This window comes from Lepidochelys olivacea, assembly GCF_965140295.1.
Source record: "Lepidochelys olivacea isolate rLepOli2 genome assembly, chromosome: 11".
Classification (NCBI taxonomy): Eukaryota; Metazoa; Chordata; order Testudines; family Cheloniidae; genus Lepidochelys; species Lepidochelys olivacea.
This window is the reverse complement of record NC_140421.1, coordinates 652,311-674,342: the sequence shown is the minus strand read 5'-3', so window position 1 is coordinate 674,342 and position 22,032 is coordinate 652,311. Positions and strand designations below refer to the sequence as shown.

Here is a 22,032-nt window from a genome sequence, read left to right as displayed (position 1 = left end):
GCAGGGATGTCGCGGGCGGGTCGGCAGGAAGCGGGCATGTTTCGGGCAGGTTGGCGGGAAGCGGGCATGTTTCGGGCAGGTTGGCGGGAAGCGGGCCTATTGGTCTGGTTGTTAACTGGGATAAAACAAAGTCCCAGGCTGCTCGATTGCCCTCGTCCGGAGGAGAGAGCCAGCGGGGCAGCTGTCACACGGGTGGCTGGTGACGTGGCCGTGCCGGACAATGCTGGGAAGGTGGGGGAGGGAGGGGAGAGAAGCAGTAGCTGCCCCCATGTTGGGGGCACTCCAGCGGTTCTGTGGGCACAGCATGAGATCAGCGGGCTGTGAAGCTGCAGCTGTAAGAACAGGGGTTGTGCCAGCTCTCTCGTGCGGACGGGAAAGGCAGGCGCCGATTGGGATGATGTGGGAACTTTCTATAGGATGCTTAGGAACCCTGCGTGCACCCCAGGGCCCCGGTACGTTGCACGGCTGCCCACTGTGGGGGAAGGGGTACGTTTGCTCAGGAGAAAGGTGAGTGGCTCGCTGCCCTGTCTGGGTAGGATGAATAGTGTTGTTAAGGAACTGGATGAAATGGGGGTGACACAGAGCTACAGGATCGGAGCCATGACCCCACCTTTGGAATGATCTCTGGGGAGGCCCCTTCAGTGGGCCAGGCTCCCTTAGTCTGGACCTTGTGAGCTCTGGGCAGCGAGACCCACAGCGACAGACCCTGAGGGAGACTTGTCCATTCTTTAGGGACTAATGCACCTCACCATGTGACGAAGTGGGACTGTTCTTAATGTTTCCTCTGAATACTGTAGGGGTACCTCAGTTTCCCCTAGGCAGTTCTTAAGTCTCTAGGTGGTGGGATAAGGGGGTGTCACTGTTGCAGAGCAAAGAGCCAGGGTACATAAATGGCCGACACTCTGTCTTCTGGCCACTGATAGCCTGGGCCCTTCCCCCCTGCAAGGTGAGAGCTAAAGGGTTGGAGAACAAAGGAATCGGGTGATGTCCTGGCCCGGGAAAGGGACAAAGCCCAGAGGAGGAGGGAGTGGAGAGAGGGGGAGTCAGTTGGGGGCTGGCTGGGGATGAGGAGTGAAGGGCAGACGTGGTTGTCTGGCTCACTGGCCCCAAAATGGACCCAGCTGAGGGGTCCTGTTCTCTGCACCTACAAGCTCTGTGTTAGACCATGTTCCTGTCGGCTAATAAACCTTCTGTTTTACTGGCTGGCTGAGAGTCCCGTCTGACTGCGGAGTTGGGGGGCAGGACCCTCTGGACCCCGCCTGGGCGGACTTGCTGTGGGAAGCGCACGGAGGGGCAGAGGAGGCTGAATGCTCCGAGGTCAGACCCAGGAAGGTGGAGCCGGGTGAGCTGTGTGTCCTGCAGACAGGCTGCTCCCCGAGAGGAGACTCCCCAGAGTCCTGCCTGGCTGCGTGGGGAGCAGATCCAGAGCATCGCCCGGGGACGCCGTGACACCATGTACACACACAGGCTCGGCCACACAATACACACAATACACAGTGCTCAGATACACAAACAGACACACACCCAGTGCATGCACACATCATGCAGACACTGGCACAGGGGTACACACACACACACACACACACACACACACACAGAGACAGTGCGTGAACACGCACCATGCAGACAGGTGTGGGCACACACTGGCCCAGCCGTGCGTGAGACACACAGACCCCGATGGACCTGTGTGCACCCTGGGGCCATCCCCCCCCGGCAGGTGGTGGCGTGGGGGTGGGGAAGGGCTGCACTGGGTCTGGGGGGCCACAGCTGTGCAAGGCACCTCTCCCCACCCCGTGCCAAGTGTGATGATGTGACCCAGCAGGGAGGGGGGAGTGTTGACTTGGGAATGTGCCCTGGGGAGGGGAGACCTGAGAGCCTGTCACCTGAGCCAGGAGGGGAAGGGGGAGGTGACACCTCTGCCCGGGAATGTGAAGACAGGCTGCAGGAGGGGGCCTGCTGGGGGGGGGGTTAGTTTCAGTTTGGGGCTGGGTGGTGGAACGCAGGGAACCCCAGGGCTGGGGTCTAAGCTCCCTGCCCCCCAGAAGGACTTGACTGAGGGGTCCTGGGGGTACCCACAAGCTCTGTTTTGGACTGTGTTCCTGTTGTCCAATAAACCGTCTGTTTTACTGGCTGGCTGAGAGTCACGGTGAATCCCAGGAAGAGGGGTGCAGGGCCCGGACACCCCCTGTGACGAAGTGGGACTGTTCTTAATGTTTCCTCTGAATAGTGTGGGGGTGCCTCAGTTTCCTCTAGGCAGTTCTTAAGTATCTAGGGGGTGGAATAAGGGTGTATGATCATTGCAGAGCCCTAGAGGGCAGGTGTGTGCAGGGGTCTGGACACAGAGGATGGCCGACACCCTGTTTCCTGGCAACTGATGGCCTGGGCCCTTCCCCCCCTGCAAGGTGAGAGCTAAAGGGTTGGAGAACAAAGGAATCAGGTGACCACCTGGCCCGGGAAAGGGACAAAGCCCAGAGGAGGAGGGGCTGGAGGGAGTTTCAGTTTGGGGCTGGCTGGGGATGAGGAGTGAAGGGCAGACGTGGTTGTCTGGCTCACTGCCCCCCAAAATGGACCCAGCTGAGGGGTCCCGTTCTCTGCACCTACAAGCTCTGTGTTAGACCATGTTCCTGTCGTCTAATAAACCTTCTGTGTTACTGGCTGGCTGAGAGTCCTGTCTGACTGCGGAGTTGGGGGCAGGACCCTCTGGCTTCCCCAGGAGCCCCGCCTGAGCGGACTCGCTGGGGGGAAGCACACGGAGGGGCAGAGGATGCTGAATGCTCCGAGGTCAGACCCAGGAAGGTGGAAGCTGGGTGAGCTGTGTGTCCTGCAGACAGGCTGCTCACAGAAAGGCGACTGCCCCAGAGTCCTGACTGGCTTCATGGGGAGCAGTTCCAGAGCATCGCCCAAATACTCCGTGATACCCCCACACTCCATGACACCAAGCGCTCGGAGCTGGCTGGCCTGCCCCCAGGCAGCCTGGTCTGTCCCGCTGGCTCAGGGTGTCACGGAGGGTGGGGGAGTCTGGGCCCTGCACCCCTCTTCCTGGGATTCACCGTGACTCTCAGCCAGCCGGTAAAACGGGAGGTTTATTGGACACCAGGAACACAGTCCAAAACAGAGCTTGTGGGTACCCCCAGGACCCCTCAGTCACGTCCTTCTGGGGGAGCAGGGAGCTTAGACCCTAGCCCTGGGGTTCCCTGTGTTCCTCCACCCAGCCCCAAACTGAAACCAACACCCCCGCACCCACCCGCCAGCAGGCTTCCTCCTGCAGCCTCTGTTCACATTCCCGGGCAGAGGTGTCACCTGGCCCCAACCCCCTCCTGGCTCAGGGGACAGGCTCTCAGGTCTCCCCTCCCCGGTGAAACTCCCCTGCTACATTCCCAGGTCAACATCCCCTCTCCCTGCTGCCTCACACAGGGACAAGGAAGGAGCAGGCACCCTCCCTGCTGCCCAATCTCCGCAGGGGGAGCTGCGGGGAGCCCGGTGCTGTGCCTAGGGGGAGTGGGGCAGACAGAGCACAGGACTCCTTGGGGAAGTACAGACGGTGCGGGAGGGCACAGGGGATTAGGGGTGCATAGGGGGCAGAGGGTGCACAGGGGGCAGGGGATGCGGTGCATGGGGGTGCACAGGGGTGGGGGTGCCCGGGTGGGGGTTGTGGTGCACGGGGGGCCAGGCTGCGGTGCATGGGGCAGGTACAGGGATGGGGGTGTACAGGGTGCGAGGATGCTGCGGGGTGGAAGGAGAGGAGACAGTCAGGCTTTGCGCTGCCCCGTCGGAGGCAGGTACAGAGGTGGGTGCTGGGTACCAACGGGGCCCCCAGCACTGTGGACACCCCCTCGTCACCCCATCTTGGGTTCCCAGGCTCCTGGGAATTTGGCTGCTGGCAGCTTCTTCTGAGGGCTGGGGCGTGCCCAGGGCTGCACATGCCCTGCCCCCGGGTGGCAGCGGGCTCTTGGCCGTGGCTGGAGGGGCACCGACCGTTCAGATGGTGGCCGTCGCAGCCCCTCTGCTCTTAGGAAGGGGCGGCCCGTGGAGACGCCAGGCCCCAGCCCTCGATGCCGCCCTGTGGGAGCTGCATGGCCGGGCGCCGTGCCAGGGCCTGTTTCAAGTGGGCATCGCGGGGTCTGCAGCCTGGGCACTTCTCCCGCCAGGGTGCCCCTCTGCTGCCAGCTGTCTCACCGCGCATGGGGCCGGGGCTGATCAGAGGCTGCCAGGCGGCACCGAGAACGCGGAGACGCGGCTTTGAAGCCGCCCTGACAAGCTGTCTGCATGTCGGAGCCGTGCTGACAGCGTCTCCCTTTGAGCAGCCGATGGGGGGAGCACAGCCCCCCCCCCCCGCCCGTGGCACTGGGCCCCGCGCTCTGATCACCGTCTCGCCCGAGGCTTCAAAGAGCCGACCGGCACCCACGTCAGCATGCCAGGCTCAGGCGCTCCCGGCCCAGCCCCTGGCGGGGCGGGACCCCGGCTGCCGGGGCAGGGGTGAGGTCGGGGCCTGGGGTTGGGGGCCAGGAGTTGGGGGGGCAATGCCATGATGGTTCCCGCAGCATTGAGAGCAATGGGCTGCTGCTGCCTGTGAATGGCTCAGTCTGGGTGAGGGAGCCTCCCGCAGCCTGGCAGCCCCTGCCCCAGCTCTGCCCCTGTTCCCGTGCTGGGAACCCCCCGAGGGAGCACCCCGACTGGAGGCAGGGCCCAGGCAGCAGGACCAGGCACTGTCTGAGGGTCACAGATGCTCCGGGGCCCCTCAGAGGAGCAGCGGGCAGGACCCTGCGTCTGGGGACTGGGGTGACGGGGCCGAGGACGGGCAGAAGCCAGGGTTCCCGGGGCACAGCTCCCAGCGGATGTGACCACACAGCCCTGCTGGGACATACACCGGAGCCACCAGCTGCTGCAGGCTTTGTGAGGTCTGGGACACAGACCCCCTGGGGTCGCTGCCCCACTGGGCACCCAGGTCCCGCCAGGCCTCCCTCGCCCTGGTGCCGGGGCCAGCACGATGCCACCCACCCAGCCCGGTGCCAGGGGAGCTCCAGGAATTTTCCGCTCCTGCCTGGAGCTTGTGGGGAGGGCGTCTGTCTGCACCAGCCCCCGCCCCTCGCCTCGCCCGTGACTGGAGCAGCTCCGGAGACGCCTGCCGTGCTCAGCTCACGCAGGGCGCTGGATACCGGGAGCTGCACGACAGGCTCCGGAGCGAGGAACCTCCCTGGAGGGAAACTAGGGCAGGCCGCAGGGCCGGGCACCTCTGGGGCAGAGCCAGGGCAGGCCGCAGGGCCGGGTGTCTCCGGGGCAGATCCGGGGCAGGCTGCAGGGCTGGGTGCCTCTAGGGCAGATCCAGGGCAGATCCAGGGCAGGCCGCAGGGCCGGGCACCTCCGGGGCAGAGCCAGGCTGGGCTGCAGGGCTGGGCGCCTCTAGGGCAGATCCGGGGCAGATCCAGGGCAGGCCGCAGGGCCGGGTGTCTCCGGGGCAGATCCGGGGCAGGCCGCAGGGCTGGGCGCCTCAGGGGCAGAGCCAGGCTGGGCTGCAGGGCTGGGTGCCTCTAGGGCAGATCCGGGGCAGATCCAGGGCAGGCTGCAGGGCCGGGCGCCTCAGGGGCAGAGCCAGGCTGGGCTGCAGGGCTGGGCGCCTCTAGGGCAGATCCAGGGCAGGCCGCAGGGCCGGGTGTCTCCGGGGCAGATCCGGGGCAGGCCGCAGGGCCGGGCACCTCAGGGGCAGAGCCAGGCTGGGCTGCAGGGCTGGGTGCCTCTAGGGCAGATCCGGGGCAGATCCAGGGCAGGCCGCAGGGCCGGGTGTCTCCGGGGCAGATCCGGGGCAGGCTGTGGGGCCGGGCGCCTCCCAGGGCAAACCGACCCCTGGCTGAAGCCTGAGGACCCCAGGCCCAGCCGGTGGCGATGCCCCGGCCCCATTCCTGCTGCCCCAGGGGGGCGCCCCCGGCCCCAGCCCCGGGCGGCTCCTTCAGCCAGATCACCGCCCGGTTCCTGCGCGTCACCAAGATCCACGGCCTCCACCACATGGGCTCACACTGGCAGTCGCGCCCGCGGTGCCTGCTCTGGGGCCTGGCCTTCCTGCTCTCGCTCGGCCTCCTGGGCACCTGGTCCAGCAACCGGGTGGGCTACCTGCTGTCCTGCCCGGTGCAGAGCCGGGTGCGCATGGAGCGGGCGGCAGGTCTGCGCTTCCCGGCCGTCACCCTCTGCAACCACAACCCCGTGCGCTTCCCGCGGCTCACCAAGCCCGACCTCTACTCGGCGGGGCAGTGGCTGGGCCTGGCCGGGGAGAACCGCGCCCTGCTGCCCGGGCTGCTGGAGGGGCTGCCCCACGCCCAGCGCCGCTGGCTCAGCCGCCTGGCCAACTACTCGCGCTTCCTGCCGCCGCGCCCCTCCGAGGGCACCATGCCCAGCCTCTTCCACCGCCTGGGCCACCAGATCGAGGACATGCTGCTGGCCTGCCGCTTCCGGGGGGAGCCCTGCGGCCCCCAGCACTTCACCCCCGTGAGTGCCCCGGGGGGGCGGGCGCAGGCAGGGCCAGGGGGCGGCTGGCCATGGCCCGAGGCAGGTCGCTGGCTTTGCGTGTTGGGGTGGGGCGGGGTGGGGCTGGGGGGTTCGGGGGGGGCGGCTGGCAATGGCCCGAGGCAGGTCGCTGGCTCTGTGTGTTGGGGTGGGGCTGGGTGTCTCAGGGGGGCAGCTGGCGATGGCCCGAGGCAAGTCGCTGGCTCTGCGTGTTGGGGTGGGGCGGGGTGGGGCTGGGGGGTTCGGGGGGGCGGCTGGCTATGGCCCGAGGCAGGTTGCTGGCTCTGCGTGTTGGGGGGGGTGGGGGGGGCTGGGGGTCTCGGGGGGGGCAGCTGGCAATGGCCTGAGGCAGGTCGCTGGCTCTGTGTGTTGGGGTGGGGCTGGGTGTCTCAGGGGGGCAGCTGGCGATGGCCCGAGGCAAGTCGCTGGCTCTGCGTGTTGGGGTGGGCTGGGGGGGCTGGGGGGCTCGGGGGGCCAGCTGGCCATGGCCTGAGGCAGGTTGCTGGCTCTGCGTGTTGGGGGGGGCAGGGGGGGTTCGGGGGCAGCTGGCCATGGCCCGAGGCAGGTCGCTGGCTGCGTGTCGGCGGGAGGCAGCTGGCCATGGTCCGAGGCAGGCTGCTGGCTCTGCGTGTTGGGGTGGGGCGGGGTGGGGCTGGGGGTCTCAGGGGGGCGGCTGGCGATGGCCCGAGGCAAGTCGCTGGCTCTGCATGTTGGGGTGGGGTGGGGGGGCTCGGGGGGCCGGCTGGCCATGGCCCGAGGCAGGTTGCTGGCTCTGCGTGTTGGGGGGGGCAGGGGGGGTTCGGGGGCAGCTGGCCATGGTCCGAGGCAGGCTGCTGGCTCTGCGTGTTGGGCGGGGCGCGGGGGGGGACTGGGGGGCTCGGGGGGGCGGCTGGCCATGGCCCGAGGCAGGTCACTGGCTCTGCGTGTTGCGGGGCAGGATGGGTACAGGTGGGGCTGGGGGGCTCGGGGGGGCGGCTGGCCATGGTTCAAGGCAGGGCCCTGGCTCTGCTTGTTGGGGGGGCGGGGCAGGCGCAGACGGGGCTGGGGGGTTCGGGGGGCGGGGCAGGCGCAGACGGGGCTGGGGGGTTCGGGGGGGCGGCTGGCCATGGCCCAAGGCAGGTCACTGGCTCTGCGTGTTGGGATGCGGGGGTGACTCTGCGGGCGTTTGAGTGGCTCACACATGGCAGCGATGGGGGCTGGAGAGAACGGGAGGGACAGGAGCCCCCTCCCAGATCCCCGCCCCGCTCTGCCCCACAGCAGATGGGACCCATGGGATCTTGGGCCTTGGAGTCTCTCCCCAGCCCCCCTGCCATCTCAGAGATGCCCGCCACACCCAAATGCCAGGGAGGTGCCTTGTGTTAGTTTGCCAGTGGGGTGGGGGAGTGAGGTGGGCCGGGGAGGGGCCGTGTGGCTGGGGGGGTTGGGGAAGGGGCCTTGTGGCTGAGGACAGGCTCACGTGGGGGGCTGTGATGCAGGGAGGTGGGAGGGTGGACTGGGGGGGCGTGGGGTGAAAGCTGGGAGGTGGAGGAGGGGCCATGTGGCTGGGTGCAGGGTCATGGGAGGCGGGGGCTGTGATGCAGGGAGGTGGGGGGGCTGGACCTTAACCAACCTGCCTGGTGCAGGGCAGACAGAAGCGACAGGATCAGGGCGGATCCGCTCCCCAATGGGTCCCGGAGACCCTCCCGTACCCCCTTGCGGGTCCAGCAGGTGCCTGGGGACACAGCCCAGCATGGCCCCCTGGACCTGGGTGCGAGCCCCTGGCCAGCTAGCAGCAGGGGGCGCACTCCATGGGGGCACCAGGCTCAGACCCCCCAAGGCTCCCGTGCTCCAGCCCGGGGGTCCGTGAGCTCCGGCTCCGCACTGGAGGCGTGTGGGGCTGACGTGCTGCTGGCTGGCTGGGCACCAGGGGCCGGACTCCCCGTTCCCTGCAGTAGCAGCTGGAGGCAGGATCCTGGCTGCAGCCTGGTGCTTTGGAGGGTGTAACGAGGCGGGTTCTGGCGGGACCCCACGGAGAGGGGCCAATTCAGGACCAACTGCTTCACGCAGGGCAGTCACAGCCCCAGGCTGGGGTTTTTCCACCTCTACGGCAAAGCCAACCAGCCAGACAGAGAGGACTTTGGTTTTACCCCATTGGGTAACCACAAGTCACACAAGCAATTCCCTTAGACACTCAAGTTTCCCAGTATCCCCACCAGGGCCACTCGTTATGGGGACGAATGGTAACGAAAACGAATACCCCAGTAAAAGAACAAAGGTTCTCTCGATCCCAAAGGACCCAGACCCAGGTCAATGTACAAATCAGATCTTACCCACAAATCACACCAATCCTTTAGAATCTAAAATCTAAAGGTTTCTTCGTAAAAGGAAAAAGATAGAGATGATTTAGTTGGGATTGGTCCTGCTTTGAGCAGGGGGTTGGACGAGATGAACTTCTGAGGTCCCTTCCAACCCTGATATTCTAGGATTCTATGAGAGCCAGAATTGGTGAAATGGACTCAGTGACATACAGTAACGGCAAAGCTCTTGGTTCAGGCTTGTAGCAGCGATCGAATAAACGGCAGGTTCAAATCTAGTCTCTGGAGAACATCCCCAGCTGGGATGGGTCCTTCGGTCCCTGGTTCAAAGCTTCAGTGTGTAGCCAAGTCCCTCCAGAGGTCGGAAGCAGGACTGAAGACAAGATGGAGGAGCTGCAGCAGCTTTGTTTAGTCTCTTGCCGTGTGGTCTCTGCTTTCTGTGTCCCAAGGACAAGCTGCCCGTCCCATGGCCTGGAAACACCTCAGAGTCCTGTCCATAGGCAGGTCCCTGCACACCTGGCTGAGTCCCCAGGCGTGTCTGCCTTCTCTCAGTGGGTCAGTTGTGTCGCTGATGGTCCTTGATGGGACACTCAGCAGGCTAATGTGACAAAGTGGGACTGTTCTTAATGTTTCCTCTGAATAGTGTGGGGGGACCTCAGTTTCCCCTAGGCAGTTCTTAAATCTCTAGGTGGTGGGATAAGGGTGTATGATCATTGCAGAGCCCTAGAGGGCAGGGGTGTGCAGGGGTCTGGACACAGGGACTGGCCGACACCCTGTTTCCTGGCCACTGATGGCCTGGGCCCTTCCCCCCTGCAAGGTGAGAGCTAAAGGGTTGGAGAACAAAGGAATCCGGTGACCTCCTGGCCTGGGAAAGGGACAGAGCCCAGAGGAGCAGGGGCTGGAGGGAGTTTCAGTTTGGGGCTGGCTGGGGACATGGAGTGAAGGGCAGACGTGGTTGTCTGACTCACTGCCCCCCAAATGGACCCAGCTGAGGGGTCCTGTTCTCTGCACCTACAAGCTCTGTGTTAGACCATGTTCCTGTTGTCTAATAAACCTCTGTTTTACTGGCTGGCTGAGAGTCCCGTCTGACTGCGGAGTTGGGGGGCAGGACCCTCTGGCCCCCCCAGGACCCCGCCTGGGCGGACTGGCTGTGGGAAGCGCACGGAGGGGCAGAGGAGGCTGAATGCTCCAAGGTCAGACCCAGGAAGGTGGAAGCCGGGTGAGCTGTGTGTCCTGCAGACAGGCTGCTCCCCGAGAGGAGATTCCCCCAGAGTCCTGCCTGGCTTCGTGGGGAGCAGGTCCAGAGCATCGCCCGGGGACTCCATGACAGCTAGGCTGACACCAACTTGTCTGGGGTGTTCCCCAGAAGCAGAGCACAAGTTTGAAACAGACAGTACAGAGCCTATATTCATAACTTTAACTACAAAATGGTACACGCACACACAGACAGCATCACCCTAACCAGCCAGCCATCACCTTGTCTGAGACACCTCGTTTGACCCCCTTTGTACAAGATTTGATGCCAGTACAGGACCCTGGTTGCAACGATGATCTATACGGTCCCAGATTATGTCAGTAACGTCACAGGGTGTATCCAGGTCAGGATCGAAGGACCCCGGCAGAGCTGTGTTTCGGGGGGAGCCCAGGGCGGGGCTAGCGGGGGGCTGCAGGTTGGAGGGCAGGAGTTCTGAAGGGCTGATGGGGGCAGTTCAGGGGCAGGGCCCGGGTGCTCTGCGCTGTGGCTGTTCTGTCTCCCAGGGCCCACAGGGGGACAGGTCAGGGCCCCTGGGGCAGAGCGTAGCTCAGTGCAGTGCTGAGGCTGCTCTAGCAGACGCTGGGTTGGGCAGGGCCGGGCAGGGCCTCAGACAGGGTGTCACGGAGTCCCTGGGCGATGCTCTGGAACTGCTCCCCATGAAGCCAGTCAGGACTCTGGGGCAGTCGCCTTTCTGTGAGCAGCCTGTCTGCAGGACACACAGCTCACCCAGCTTCCACCTTCCTGGGTCCGACCTCGGAGCATTCAGCATCCTCTGCCCCTCCGTGCGCTTCCCCCCAGCAAGTCCGCTCAGGCGGGGCTCCTGGGGAAGCCAGAGGGTCCTGCCCCCCAACTCCGCAGACAGACGTGACTCTCAGCCAGCCAGTAACACAGAAGGTTTATTAGACGACAGGAACATAGTCTACCACAGAGTTTGCAGGTGCAGAGAACAGGACCCCTCAGCTGGGTCCATTTTGGGGGGCAGTGAGCCAGACAACCACGTCTGCACTTCACTCCATGTCCCAGCCAGCCCCAAACTGAAACTCCCCCCAGCCCCTCCTCCTCTGGGCTTTGTTCCTTTCCCGGGCCAGGTGGTCACCTGATTCCTTTGTTCTCCAACCCTTTAGCTCTCACCTTGCAGGGGGGAAGGTCCCAGGCCATCAGTGGCCAGGAAACAGGGTGTCGGCCATTCTCTGTGTCCAGACCCCTGCACACACCTGCCCTCTAGGGCTCTGCAACGATCATACACCCTTATCCCACCCCCTAGAGACTTAAGAACTGCCTAGAGGAAACTGAGGCACCCCCACACTATTCAGAGGAAACATTAAGAACAGTCCCACTTCGTCACATCGGGGAGCGCCAGGTGGCTGTAAAGCCCCACGTCTCCCTGGCCCCGAGCGTGGGGCCGTGGTCAGAGCCCCGCCCCAGGGCCGCTGGCTGGGCTCCCCCGGGTGGCACTAACCCCGCCCCCCTCTCCCTCCTCCCTAGGTCTACACCCGCTATGGCAAGTGCTACACCTTCAACGCCGACGGGAGGCGCCCGCGCGCGGCCCGCCAGGGCGGCCGGGGCAACGGGCTGGAGTTGATGCTGGACGTCCAGCAGGAAGAGTACCTGCCCATCTGGAGAGAGACCAGTGAGCCCGGGGGCGGGAGCTGGGGGGCCGGACAGCGGCCCGGGGGGCCTGTCCCAGGCTGGGGGCGAGGAGCCAGGGCTGCCGTCTGCAGCACCAACCCGCCGGCCTTTCCCTGCCTCCCGCAGATGAGACGTCGTTCGAGGCCGGGATCCGGGTGCAGATCCACAGCCAGGAGGAGCCACCCTACATCCACCAGCTGGGCTTCGGGGTCTCCCCCGGCTTCCAGACCTTCGTGTCCTGCCAGGAGCAGAGGGTGAGGCTGGGCCGGTCCCTGAGCTCATCGTTAGCGAGGGTGTCGGGGCGCTGGGCGGGGGGGGTCAGAGTTGGCTGGGCGGGTCAGAGGAGGGCAGAGCTACGTGAGGCTCTGGGGGCAGAGCTGGCCAGGTGGGGCTGAGGGGGACAGAGTTGGTCAGATGGGCTGGAGGGAGGGGGGCAGAGCTGGCCGGTGGTCGAGAGGGGTTGTGGGGGCTGTGGGACAGTGGGTGAAGCTGGCTGGGGGGGTGGGGGAACTGAGGGAGACAGAGCTGGAGGGTGGGGTTATGTGGGGCACTGGGCAGAGCTGGCTGGGTAAGGCCAAGAGGGGGCAGAGCTGGCTGGGGGGGCTAAGGGGGGAGCTGGCTGGGGGGGCTGTGGGGCAGTGGGCGGAGCTGGCTGGGCGGGGCTGAGGGGGGAGCTGGCCAGGGGAGCTGTGGGGCAGTGGGCAGAGCTGGCTGGGAGGTGCTGAGGGGGGAGCTGGCTGGGGGGGCTGTGGGGCAGTGGGCAGAGCTGGCTGAGTGGGGCTGAGGGGGCGGAGCTGGCCGGGGGGGGCTCTGAGGGGGGAGCTGGCTGGGGGGCTGTGGGGCAATGGGCAGAGCTGGCTGAGTGGGGCTGGGGGGGGGCCCGGGTAGCTACGAGGCTGTGGGGGGCCAAGCCGGCGGGCGGCTCCCCTCCCCGGGGCGGGCTGCACCCTCCCCCTGCGGCTCTGGTGCTCCTGGCACGAGCCCGGCGATGGGCCCTGGTCCCTCCAGCCAGCGCGGCCCCAGGAGCCTCCCTGCGCCCGGCCCCGGGCGGGTCTCTCCCGGGGGGGGCGGCCGGCTGCGCTGCCCCCGCCCTCACCGCCCCCCTCCGGCCCGCAGCTCACCTACCTGCCCCAGCCCTGGGGGAGCTGCCGGGCCAGCGTGCCCGGGGAGCAGATCCTGCCGGGCTACGAGGGCTACAGCATCGCGGCCTGCCGCCTGCAGTGCGAGAAGGAGGCCGTGGTGAGCAGCTGCCAATGCCGCATGGTGCACATGCCAGGTGAGACCCCCCCACCCCGCCCCCCCGCCCTGTGCCAGGTGAGACCCCCCCACCCCGCCCCCCTGCCCTGTGCCAGGTGAGACCCCCCCACCCCGCCCCCCGCTCTGTTCCAGGTGAGACCCCCCCACTCCGCCCTGTGCCAGGTGAGACCCCCCCACTCTGCCCTGTGCCAGGTGGGACCTCCCCACCCCGCCCTGTGCCAGGTGAGACCCCCCCTGCCCCTGTCCTGTGCCAGGTGAGACCCCCCCACCCCGCCCCCCCGCTCTGTTCCAGGTGAGACCCCCCCACCCTGCCCCCCCGCTCTGTTCCAGGTGAGACCCCCCTGCCCCCACCCTGTGCCAGGTGAGACCTCCCCACCCCGCCCTGTGCCAGGTGAGACCCCCCCTGCCCCTGTCCTGTTCCAGGTGAGACCCCCCCACCCTGCCCCCCCATCCTGTGCCAGGTGAGACCCCCTGCCCCCATCCTGTGCCAGGTGAGACCCCCCAACCTGCCCCCCCGTCCTGTGCCAGGTGAGACCCCCCCACACTCTGCCCTGTGCCAGGTGGGACCTCCCCACCCCGCCCTGTGCCAGGTGAGACCCTGTCATGGAGTCCCCGGGCGATGCTCTGGATCTGCTCCCCATGAAGCCAGGCAGGACTCTGGGGAAGTCTCCTCTCGGGGAGTAGCCTGTCTTCAGGACACACAGCTCACCCGGCTTCCACCTTCCTGGGTCTGACCTCGGAGCCTTCAGCCTCCTCTGCGCCTCCGTGCGCTTCCCACAGCGAGTCCGCCCAGGCGGGGTCCTGGGGGGCCAGAGGGTCCTGCACCCCAACTCCGCAGTCAGACGGGACTCTCAGCCAGCCAGTAACACAGAAGGTTTATTAGCTGACAGGAACATGGTCTAACACAGAGCTTGCAGGTACAGGGAACAGGACCCCTCAGCTGGGTCCATTTTGGGGGGCCCTGAGCCAGACAACCCCATCTGCCCTTCACTCCATGTCCCCAGCCAGCCCCAAACTGAAACTCCCTCCAGCCCCCACTCCTCTGGGCTCTGTCCCTTTCCCCGGGCCAGGAGGGCACCAGATTCCTTTGTTCTCCAACCCTTTAGCTCTCACCTTGCAAAGGGGAAGGGCCCAGGCCATCAGTGGCCAGGAAACAGGGTGTCGGCCATTCTCTGTGTCCAGACCCCTGCACGCACCTGCCCTCTAGGGCTCTGCAATGATCATACACCCTTACCCCACCACCTAGATACTTAAGAACTGCCTAGGGGAAACTGAGGCACCCCCACACTATTCAGAGGAAACGTTAAGAACAGTCCCACTTCGTCACACCCATCACTTAGATACTTGAGTAGCACATGGGGAAAACTGAGGCACACACCATATTCAGAGAAGACATGAAGAACATTCCCACGTCGTCACAGCCCTGCTGCTGCCCCCGTAACTCTCGGACAGACTTGGAGCTTCGCTTGGGCCTGGAACCTGCCTCTTGGCCTGGCCACCCTCCTGCAGCTGCGCAATGAGTGTCAGGGACTCACGCTCTCTCTCAGCTCCATGCGGTCCCTGGGGGTCCACTCTCCACGGGGCTTCCCCCCAGGAGTGAGACCCCGCGGGGGCCTGACCCACTGACGGGCCTCCCAGAGCCTGTCCCCACGCTGGGGCATGACCCCCATCCTGCGGGTCCGTGACAGCCATGTCCCGTGGAAGGGAGCCTGTGGAGGGTGCTGGGGGAAGAGGGGGTTTTGCCCTGGCAGGAGGAGGAGCTGCAGGGCTGAGGGGGGGCATCCGAGGGACGGGGCACCCCAAGGCTGAGCAGAGCACCCCAGGGGGAGGGAGCACCATGGGATCAAAGGAGGCACCCTGGGGGGAGGGGATGCTGTGGGGCTAACAGATGCCCTGGGGGGCCCAGGAGGGTGCCCTGTCGGGAGGGCAGCCCGGCACCCAAGGTTGGCAGCGGCTCTGGGACAGGCCGGGGCTGGCAGGGATCCGCGGGCATCGCTAACCGGGTTCCTTCTCCCAGGGAACGAGTCCATCTGCTCGCCCAACGTCTACATCGAATGCGCCGACCAGACGCTCGGTAGGTGCCCCCCCAGGGACCCCCAGGGTCAGCAGGGAACGGCGGGCGCCGCGGGGAGGGGGAGGGGCATCAAGCATTGTGGGCAGGGGGAGGGGCAGCTGGCAGTTCAGGAAGGGGGAGGGGCAGCTGGCACTGCAGAGAGGGGGAGGGGCAGCTGGCAGTGCAGGAAGGGGGAGGGGCAGCTGGCAGTGCAGGAAGGGGGAGGGGCAGCTGGCACTGCAGAGAGGGGGAGGGGCAGCTGGCAGTGCAGGAAGGGGGAGGGGCAGCTGGCACTGCAGAGAGGGGGAGGGGCAGCTGGCACCCAGGGAGGGGCAAGGAGGGGCGGGGGGGGACACCCCGCACGTGGGGCTGTGGGGCCCACCCTGCCCAGCGTGCGGGGGCTTTGGGGGCGCGTGGGGCGGGGTGTGGGGCCCGATGCCCATGCCCTGCCGTGTGTGGGCAGACGCGGCGCTGGAGGACCCCCAGGAGCGCTGCAGCTGCCCCACGCCCTGCAACCTGACCCGCTACGGCAAGGAGATCTCCATGGTGCGCATCCCCAACAAGGGCTCGGCCCGCTACCTCGCCCGCAAGTACCACCGCAACGAGACCTACATCCGGTGAGCGCCCCCAGCCCCCTGCCCCACAGCGCCCCCTGCCCCCTGCCCCACAGCGCCCCCTGCCCCACAGCGCCCCCTGCCCCAGCCCCCGCTACCTCGCCCGCAAGTACCACCGCAACGAGACCTACATCCGGTGAGCGCCCCCAGCCCCCTGCCCCACAGCGCCCCCTGCCCCCTGCCCCACAGCGCCCCCTGCCCCACAGCGCCCCCTACCCCAGCCCCCGCTACCTCGCCCGCAAGTACCACCGCAACGAGACCTACATCCGGTGAGCGCCCCCAGCCCCCTGCCCCACAGCGCCCCCTGCTCCCTGCCCCACAGCGCCCCCTGCCCCACAGCGCCCCCTGCCCCAGCCCCCGCTACCTCGTCCGCAAGTACCACCGCAACGAGACCTACATCCGGTGAGCGCCCCCAGCCCCCTGCCCCACAGCGCCCCCTGCCCCCTGCCCCACAGTGCCCCCTGCCCCCTGCCCCACAGCGCCCCCTGCCCCACAGCGCCCCCTGCCCCAGCCCCCGCTACCTCGCCCGCAAGTACCACCGCAACGAGACCTACATCCGGTGAGCGCCCCCAGCCCCCTGCCCCACAGCGCCCCCTGCCCCCTGCCCCACAGCGCCCCCTGCCCCACAGCGCCCCCTGCCCCAGCCCCCGCTACCTCGCCCGCAAGTACCACCGCAACGAGACCTACATCCGGTGAGCGCCCCCAGCCCCCTGCCCCACAGCGCCCCCTGCCCCCTGCCCCACAGCGCCCCCCTGCCCCACAGCGCCCCCTGCCCCCTGCCCCACAGCGCCCCCTGCCCCACAGCGCCCCCTGCCCCAGCCCCCGCTACCTCGCCCGCAAGTACCACCGCAACGAGACCTACATCCGGTGAGCGCCCCCAGCCCCCTGCCCCACAGCGCCCCCTGCCCCACAGCGCCCCCTGCCCCAGCCCCCGCTACCTCGCCCGCAAGTACCACCGCAACGAGACCTACATCCGGTGAGTGCCCCCTGTCCCCTGCCCCACAGCGCCTCCTACCCCACAGCGCCCCCTGCCCCCTGCCCCACAGCACCCCCCTGCCGCAGCCACCCAGTTCCCACTGCCCCCAGTGCCCACTTGACCCTGCCCCCCAGTGCCCCTCCTGCCCCCACAGCACCCACTGTGCCCGCAGCGACCCCCCCTGGCTGTGCCCGCGCCGAGCCCCTGTTCCCGTTTCTCCCGCCCGCAGAGAGAACTTCCTGGTGCTGGACATTTTCTTCGAGGCGCTGAACTACGAGGCCATCGAGCAGAAGAAGGCCTACGAGCTGGCGGGGCTGCTGGGTGAGTCGCTGGAGCCCCCGCGCCCCGGCCCCGGGCACCCCCTGTGCTGCCCCGCCCCATCCCCCCTCCCCTCACGCCCCCGTCCCGGCCCCCCCACCCGGGGTGCCCCCATCCCATCCCTCGCACCCCCGTCCCCGAGCACCCCCCGCGCTGCCCCGCCCCATCCCCCCACCCCTGTGCCCCCATCCCCGGGCACCCCCTGCGCCACCCTGCCCATCCAGGGTGCCCCCATCCCATCCCTCGCGCCCCCGTCCCCGAGCACCCCCCGCGCTGCCCCGCCCCATCCCCCCACCCCTGTGCCCCCATCCCCGGGCACCCCCTGCGCCACCCTGCCCATCCGGGGTGCCCCCATCCCATCCCTCGCGCCCCCGTCCCCGAGCACCCCCCATGCTGCCCCGCCCCATCCCCCCTCCCCTCGTGCCCCCATCCCCGGGCACCCCCCATGCCACCCTGCCCACCCGGGATGCCCCCATCCCATCCCTCGCACCCCCGTCCCTGAGCACCCCCCATGCTGCCCCGCCCCATCCCCCCTCCCCTCATGCCCCCATCCCCGGGCACCCCCCATGCCACCCTGCCCACCCGGGGTGCCCCCATCCCATCCCTTGGACCCCCGTCCCTGGGCACCCCTGTGCCACCCTGCCCATCTGGGGCGCTCCCGCCCCATCTCCCCACCCCTCGCGCCCCCGTCCCAGGCACCCCCCATGCCATCCCGCCTACCTGGGGTGCCCCCATCCCATCCGTCGCACCCCCATCCCTGGGCACCCCCTGTGCCACCCCGCCCCTTCCCCCCATCCCCAGCACCCCGTCCCTGGGCACTTCCTGCACCACCCCGCCCCATCCCTCCACCCCCTGCGCCCCCATCCCTGGGCACTCATGCCACCCTGCCCACCCGGGTTGCCCCCACCCCATTCTCCCACCCCTCGCACCCCTGTCCCTGGACACCCCCGCACCACCCCACCCATCCTCCCACCCCCTGTGCCCCTGTCCCTGGGAACCCCCTGCGCCACCCTGCCCCATCCCTCCACCCCATGCGCCCCCCATACCCGGGCACCCCTGCGCCGTCCCGCCCAGTCTGTGGTGCCCCCTCCCCATCCCCTCGCCCCTACCCCCGGCCGCCCCAGGACACAGCCCAAGGGAACCTCTCACCTCCCCCCGGGGCGGGCGCTGATGGGTCCCGTTCCCCGCACACACCCGCAGCCCCCAGCCACAGCGGGTCCCCACGGCCGGTAATGGAGGGACGGGGGCACTTGGCCCTGGGGTGCCCTGCGTGGGGCAGATGCCTGGCAGGGCCATGGGGCAGCATTCGACTGGCTGTAATAACCCCCCACCCCACTCCTCTCCCATGCCCCACACTGTCCCCTCCTCCCCCCCACTGCCTGCCAACACCTCCCACTGCCCCCTCCTCCTGCCCCCTCCCACTCTCACAACCCTCCCCATGGCTCCCCTCTCCTCCCTCCCACTGGTGACCAACACCCTCCCACTGCTCCCTCCTCCTGCCCCTCCCACTCTCACAACCCCCCCCCACGGCTCCCCCCTCCTCCCCCCACACTCCTCCCCAACACCCTCCCGCTGCCCCCTCCTCCTGCCCCCTCCCACTCTCACAACCCCCCCCCACGGCTCCCCCCACACTCCTCCCCAACACCCTCCCGCTGCCCCCTCCTCCTGCCCCCTCCCACTCTCACTAGCCCCCCCACGGCTCCCCCCTCCTCCCCACTGCTCCCCAACACCCTCCCACTGCCCCCCCTCCTGCCCCCCTCCCACTCTGTCACGGAGTGTGGGGGAGTCCAGGCCCTGCACCCCTCTTCCTGGGATCCACTGAGACTCTCAGCCAGCCAGTAAAACAGAAGGTTTATTGGACAACAGCAACACAGTCCACAACAGAGCTTGTGGGTACCCCCAGGACCCCTCAGTCACGTCCTTCTGGGGGAGCAGGGAGCTTAGACCCCAGCCCTGGGGTTCCCTGTGTTCCTCCACCCAGCCCCAAACTGAAACTAAACCCACCCAGCAGGTTCCCTTCTGCAGCCTCTGTTCACATTCCTGGGCAGAGGTGTCACCTCCCCGTCCCCCTCCTGGCTCAGGTGACAGGCTCTCAGGTCTCCCATCCCCAGGGCACATTCCCAGGTCAACACGCCCCCCTCCCTGCTGAGTCACATCCTCACATCTCTCCCCACTTCGAGACTGAACTGAGCGGGGTCACGCTGACCAGTGACCTGGGGAAGTTCGGGGCCCCCTGTCCGGGACAGCGCGTCCGCTATCAGGTTGGCCCTTCCCTTCACGTGGACCACGTCCATGCCGTAATCCTGCAGGAGCAGGCTCCATCTCCGGAGCTTGGCGTTGGCTCCTTTCATCTGGTGCAGCCAGGTCAGGGGAGAGGGGTCGGTGTAGACGGTGAAGTGTCGCCCGAAGAGATAAGGCTCTAGTTTGGGTCTAATCTAGTTGAGGGCCCACACCATGGCCACGCACTCCTTCTCGATGGCCGCGTAGTGTTGCTCCCGGGGTAGCAACTTTTTGCTCAGGTACACGATGGGGTGTCTCTCCCCCTTTTCATCCTCCTGCATTAACACCGCCCCCAGTCCCGTGTCGGAGGCATCGGTGAACACCACAAAGGGCTTGTCAAAGTCTGGGTTTGCCAAAACTGGGCCACTGACCAGAGCCTCCTTCAGCGCCCGGAAAGCCTCCTGGCACTGCTCGGACCAGACCACCTTGTCTGGCTTCCCCTTCTTACATAGCTCCATGATGGGGGTGGCTATGGCGCTAAAGTGGGGCACAAATCTTCGGTAGTATCCTGCCAACCCAATAAAAGCTTGGACCTGCTTTTTGGTGTGGGGAGTCCCTGATCACCTCCACCTTGGCTGGTTCCGGCTTTAGGTGGCCGCTCCCCACCCGATGGCCCAGGTAAGATACTTCCGCCATCCCCACCTTGCACTTCTCCGCTTTTACAGTCAGCCCAGCCCCCTGGAGTCGGTCCAGCACTTGTCTAACCTGGGACACGTGGTCCTCCCAGGTCTGGCTAAAGACACAGATGTCATCAATATACGCCACGGCAAAACTCTCCATCCCCCTCAGGAGCTGGTCCACCAGGCGCTGGAAGGTGGCCGGCACTCCCTTGAGGCCGAAAGGCAGGGTCAGGAACTCATAGAGCCCCAGAGGGGTGATAAAGGCCGATTTCAGCCGGGCATCTGCATCCAGCGGCATTTGCCAGTAGCCCTTTGTAAGGTCCATGGTGGTGAGGTACCGAGCTCATCCCAGCTTGTCTAGGAGCTTGTCTGGCCTGGGCATGGGGTAGGCATCAGATACAGCGATGGCATTGAGCTTCCGATAGTCCACACAGAACTGGACCGACCCGTCCTTTTTGGGGACCAGCACCACTGGCGAGGCCCAAGGGCTGAATGACCCCCAAAGCCAGTATGTCCTGGACCTCTCTCTCCAGGTCCTGAGCAGTTTTCCCTGTGACTCGGAAGGGGGAGCATCTTATCAGCAGGTGCGACCCTGTCTGCACCCAGTGGACAGTCAGATTAGTGCGTCCAGGCTGGTTGGAAAACAGCTGTCGGTACGGATGCAGCAACCCCCTGACCTCAGCTTGCTGGGCAGGGGTTAGCTGATCCGAGAGGGGAATTGTTTCCAGGGGGGAACCAGCTCTGGTCCCAGGGAATAGATCTACTAAAGGGTCATCTCCCTGCTCCTCCCAATGTCCACACACGGCCACCACCACATTCCCCCTGGCATAATATGGCTTCATCATATTCACATGGTACACCCGGCGGTGGTGCGCCCGGTTCGACAGCTCCACCACATTGTTTACCTCACTGAGCTGCTTGACAACCTTGAAAGGGCCCTTCCAGGCGGCCTGTAGTTTGTTCTTTCTCACGGGGATGAGAACCATCACCGGATCCCCGGTGGCGTAGGCACGGGCCCGCGCCGTGCGGTCATACCAGACCTTCTGCTTCCTCTGGGCTCTGGCCAGATTCTCCCTGGCCAGGCCCATGAGTTCAGCCAGTCTCTCTCGGAAGATCAGGACATACTCCACCACTGACTCTCCATCGGGAGTGGCCTTCCCCTCCCACTCGTCTCTCATCAGGTCCAGGGGGCCCCTCACCCTCCTTCCATATAACAGTTCGAAAGGCGAAAATCCGGTAGACTCCTGGGGCACCTCCCTGTATGCGAACAGCAGGTGAGGTAAGTACTTGTCCCAATCCTGCGGGTGCTGGTTCATAAAGGTTTTCAGCATCATCTTTAGCGTCCCGTTAAACCTCTCCACCAGCCCATTGGACTGGGGGTGATAAGCTGAGGCCCAGTCGTGCCGGACCCCACATTTCTCCCACAAGCACCGGAGCAGGGCCGACATGAAGTTGGAGCCTTGGTCTGTCAAGACTTCCTTGGGGAACCCCACACGGCTGAAAATGGTCAGGAGCATCGGCCACGGTGTCGGCTTCAATGGAAGCTAAGGGCATTGCCTCGGGGTAGCGGGTGGCAAAATCTACCACCACCAGAATGTATTTCTTCCCCGACCGGGTCGTCCTGCTGAGAGGCCCCACGATGTCCATGGCCACCTTCTGGAAAGGCTCCTCTATGATGGGCAAAGGTCTCAAAGCCGCTTCCCCCTTGTCCCGGGCCTTCCCCACCCTCTGACAGGGGTCGCAGGATCGGCAATACTGCCGGACCGTGGTAAAGACCCCGGGCCAGTAAAAGTTCTGTAGCAACCTCTGCCGGGTGCGCCGGATTCCCTGGTGCCCTGCGAGGGGGATGTCATGGGCCAGGTACAGGAGCCTGCGGCGATACTTCTGGGGGACCACCAGCTGCCTCCTGATCCCACAGGACTCTACTTCCCTTGTGGGAGCCCATTCTCGGTACAGGAACCCCTTCTCCCACAGGAACCTCTCCTGGCAGCCTCTCCTCATGGTCCGTCCCACACTGAGGTCGGCCAGGTCCCTGAGCTTCCGCAAGGAGGGATCTTTCCTCAACTCGGCCTGGAACTCAGCGGCTGGGGAAGGGACGGGGCCCGGTTCCCTCTCACTGGCCGGGTCTGAGGCCTCCGCCTCTCTGAGCCGTGCCCCTCGGCGCTCCCTCCCCACCAGGGTAGGGTCCTGCGCCTCCGGTGTGATACCCTCCCCGAGGTCAGGGTGCAGTGCCCCTCGCCG

General features: G+C 66.5%; 1 protein-coding gene across 1 annotated transcript in view; it reads left to right on the top strand.

The window, feature by feature from the left end:
- Positions 1–22,032, top strand: part of ASIC4 (acid sensing ion channel subunit family member 4) — a 75,431-nt gene that overhangs the window by 45,209 nt on the left and 8,190 nt on the right. The window contains exons 2-7 of the mRNA XM_084643501.1: positions 11,530–11,674; positions 11,800–11,927; positions 12,790–12,949; positions 14,948–15,004; positions 15,447–15,600; positions 16,803–16,894. Coding sequence (XP_084499627.1) covers positions 11,530–11,674; positions 11,800–11,927; positions 12,790–12,949; positions 14,948–15,004; positions 15,447–15,600; positions 16,803–16,894 — 736 coding nt within the window. The remainder of the gene's footprint in view (positions 1–11,529; positions 11,675–11,799; positions 11,928–12,789; positions 12,950–14,947; positions 15,005–15,446; positions 15,601–16,802; positions 16,895–22,032) is intronic.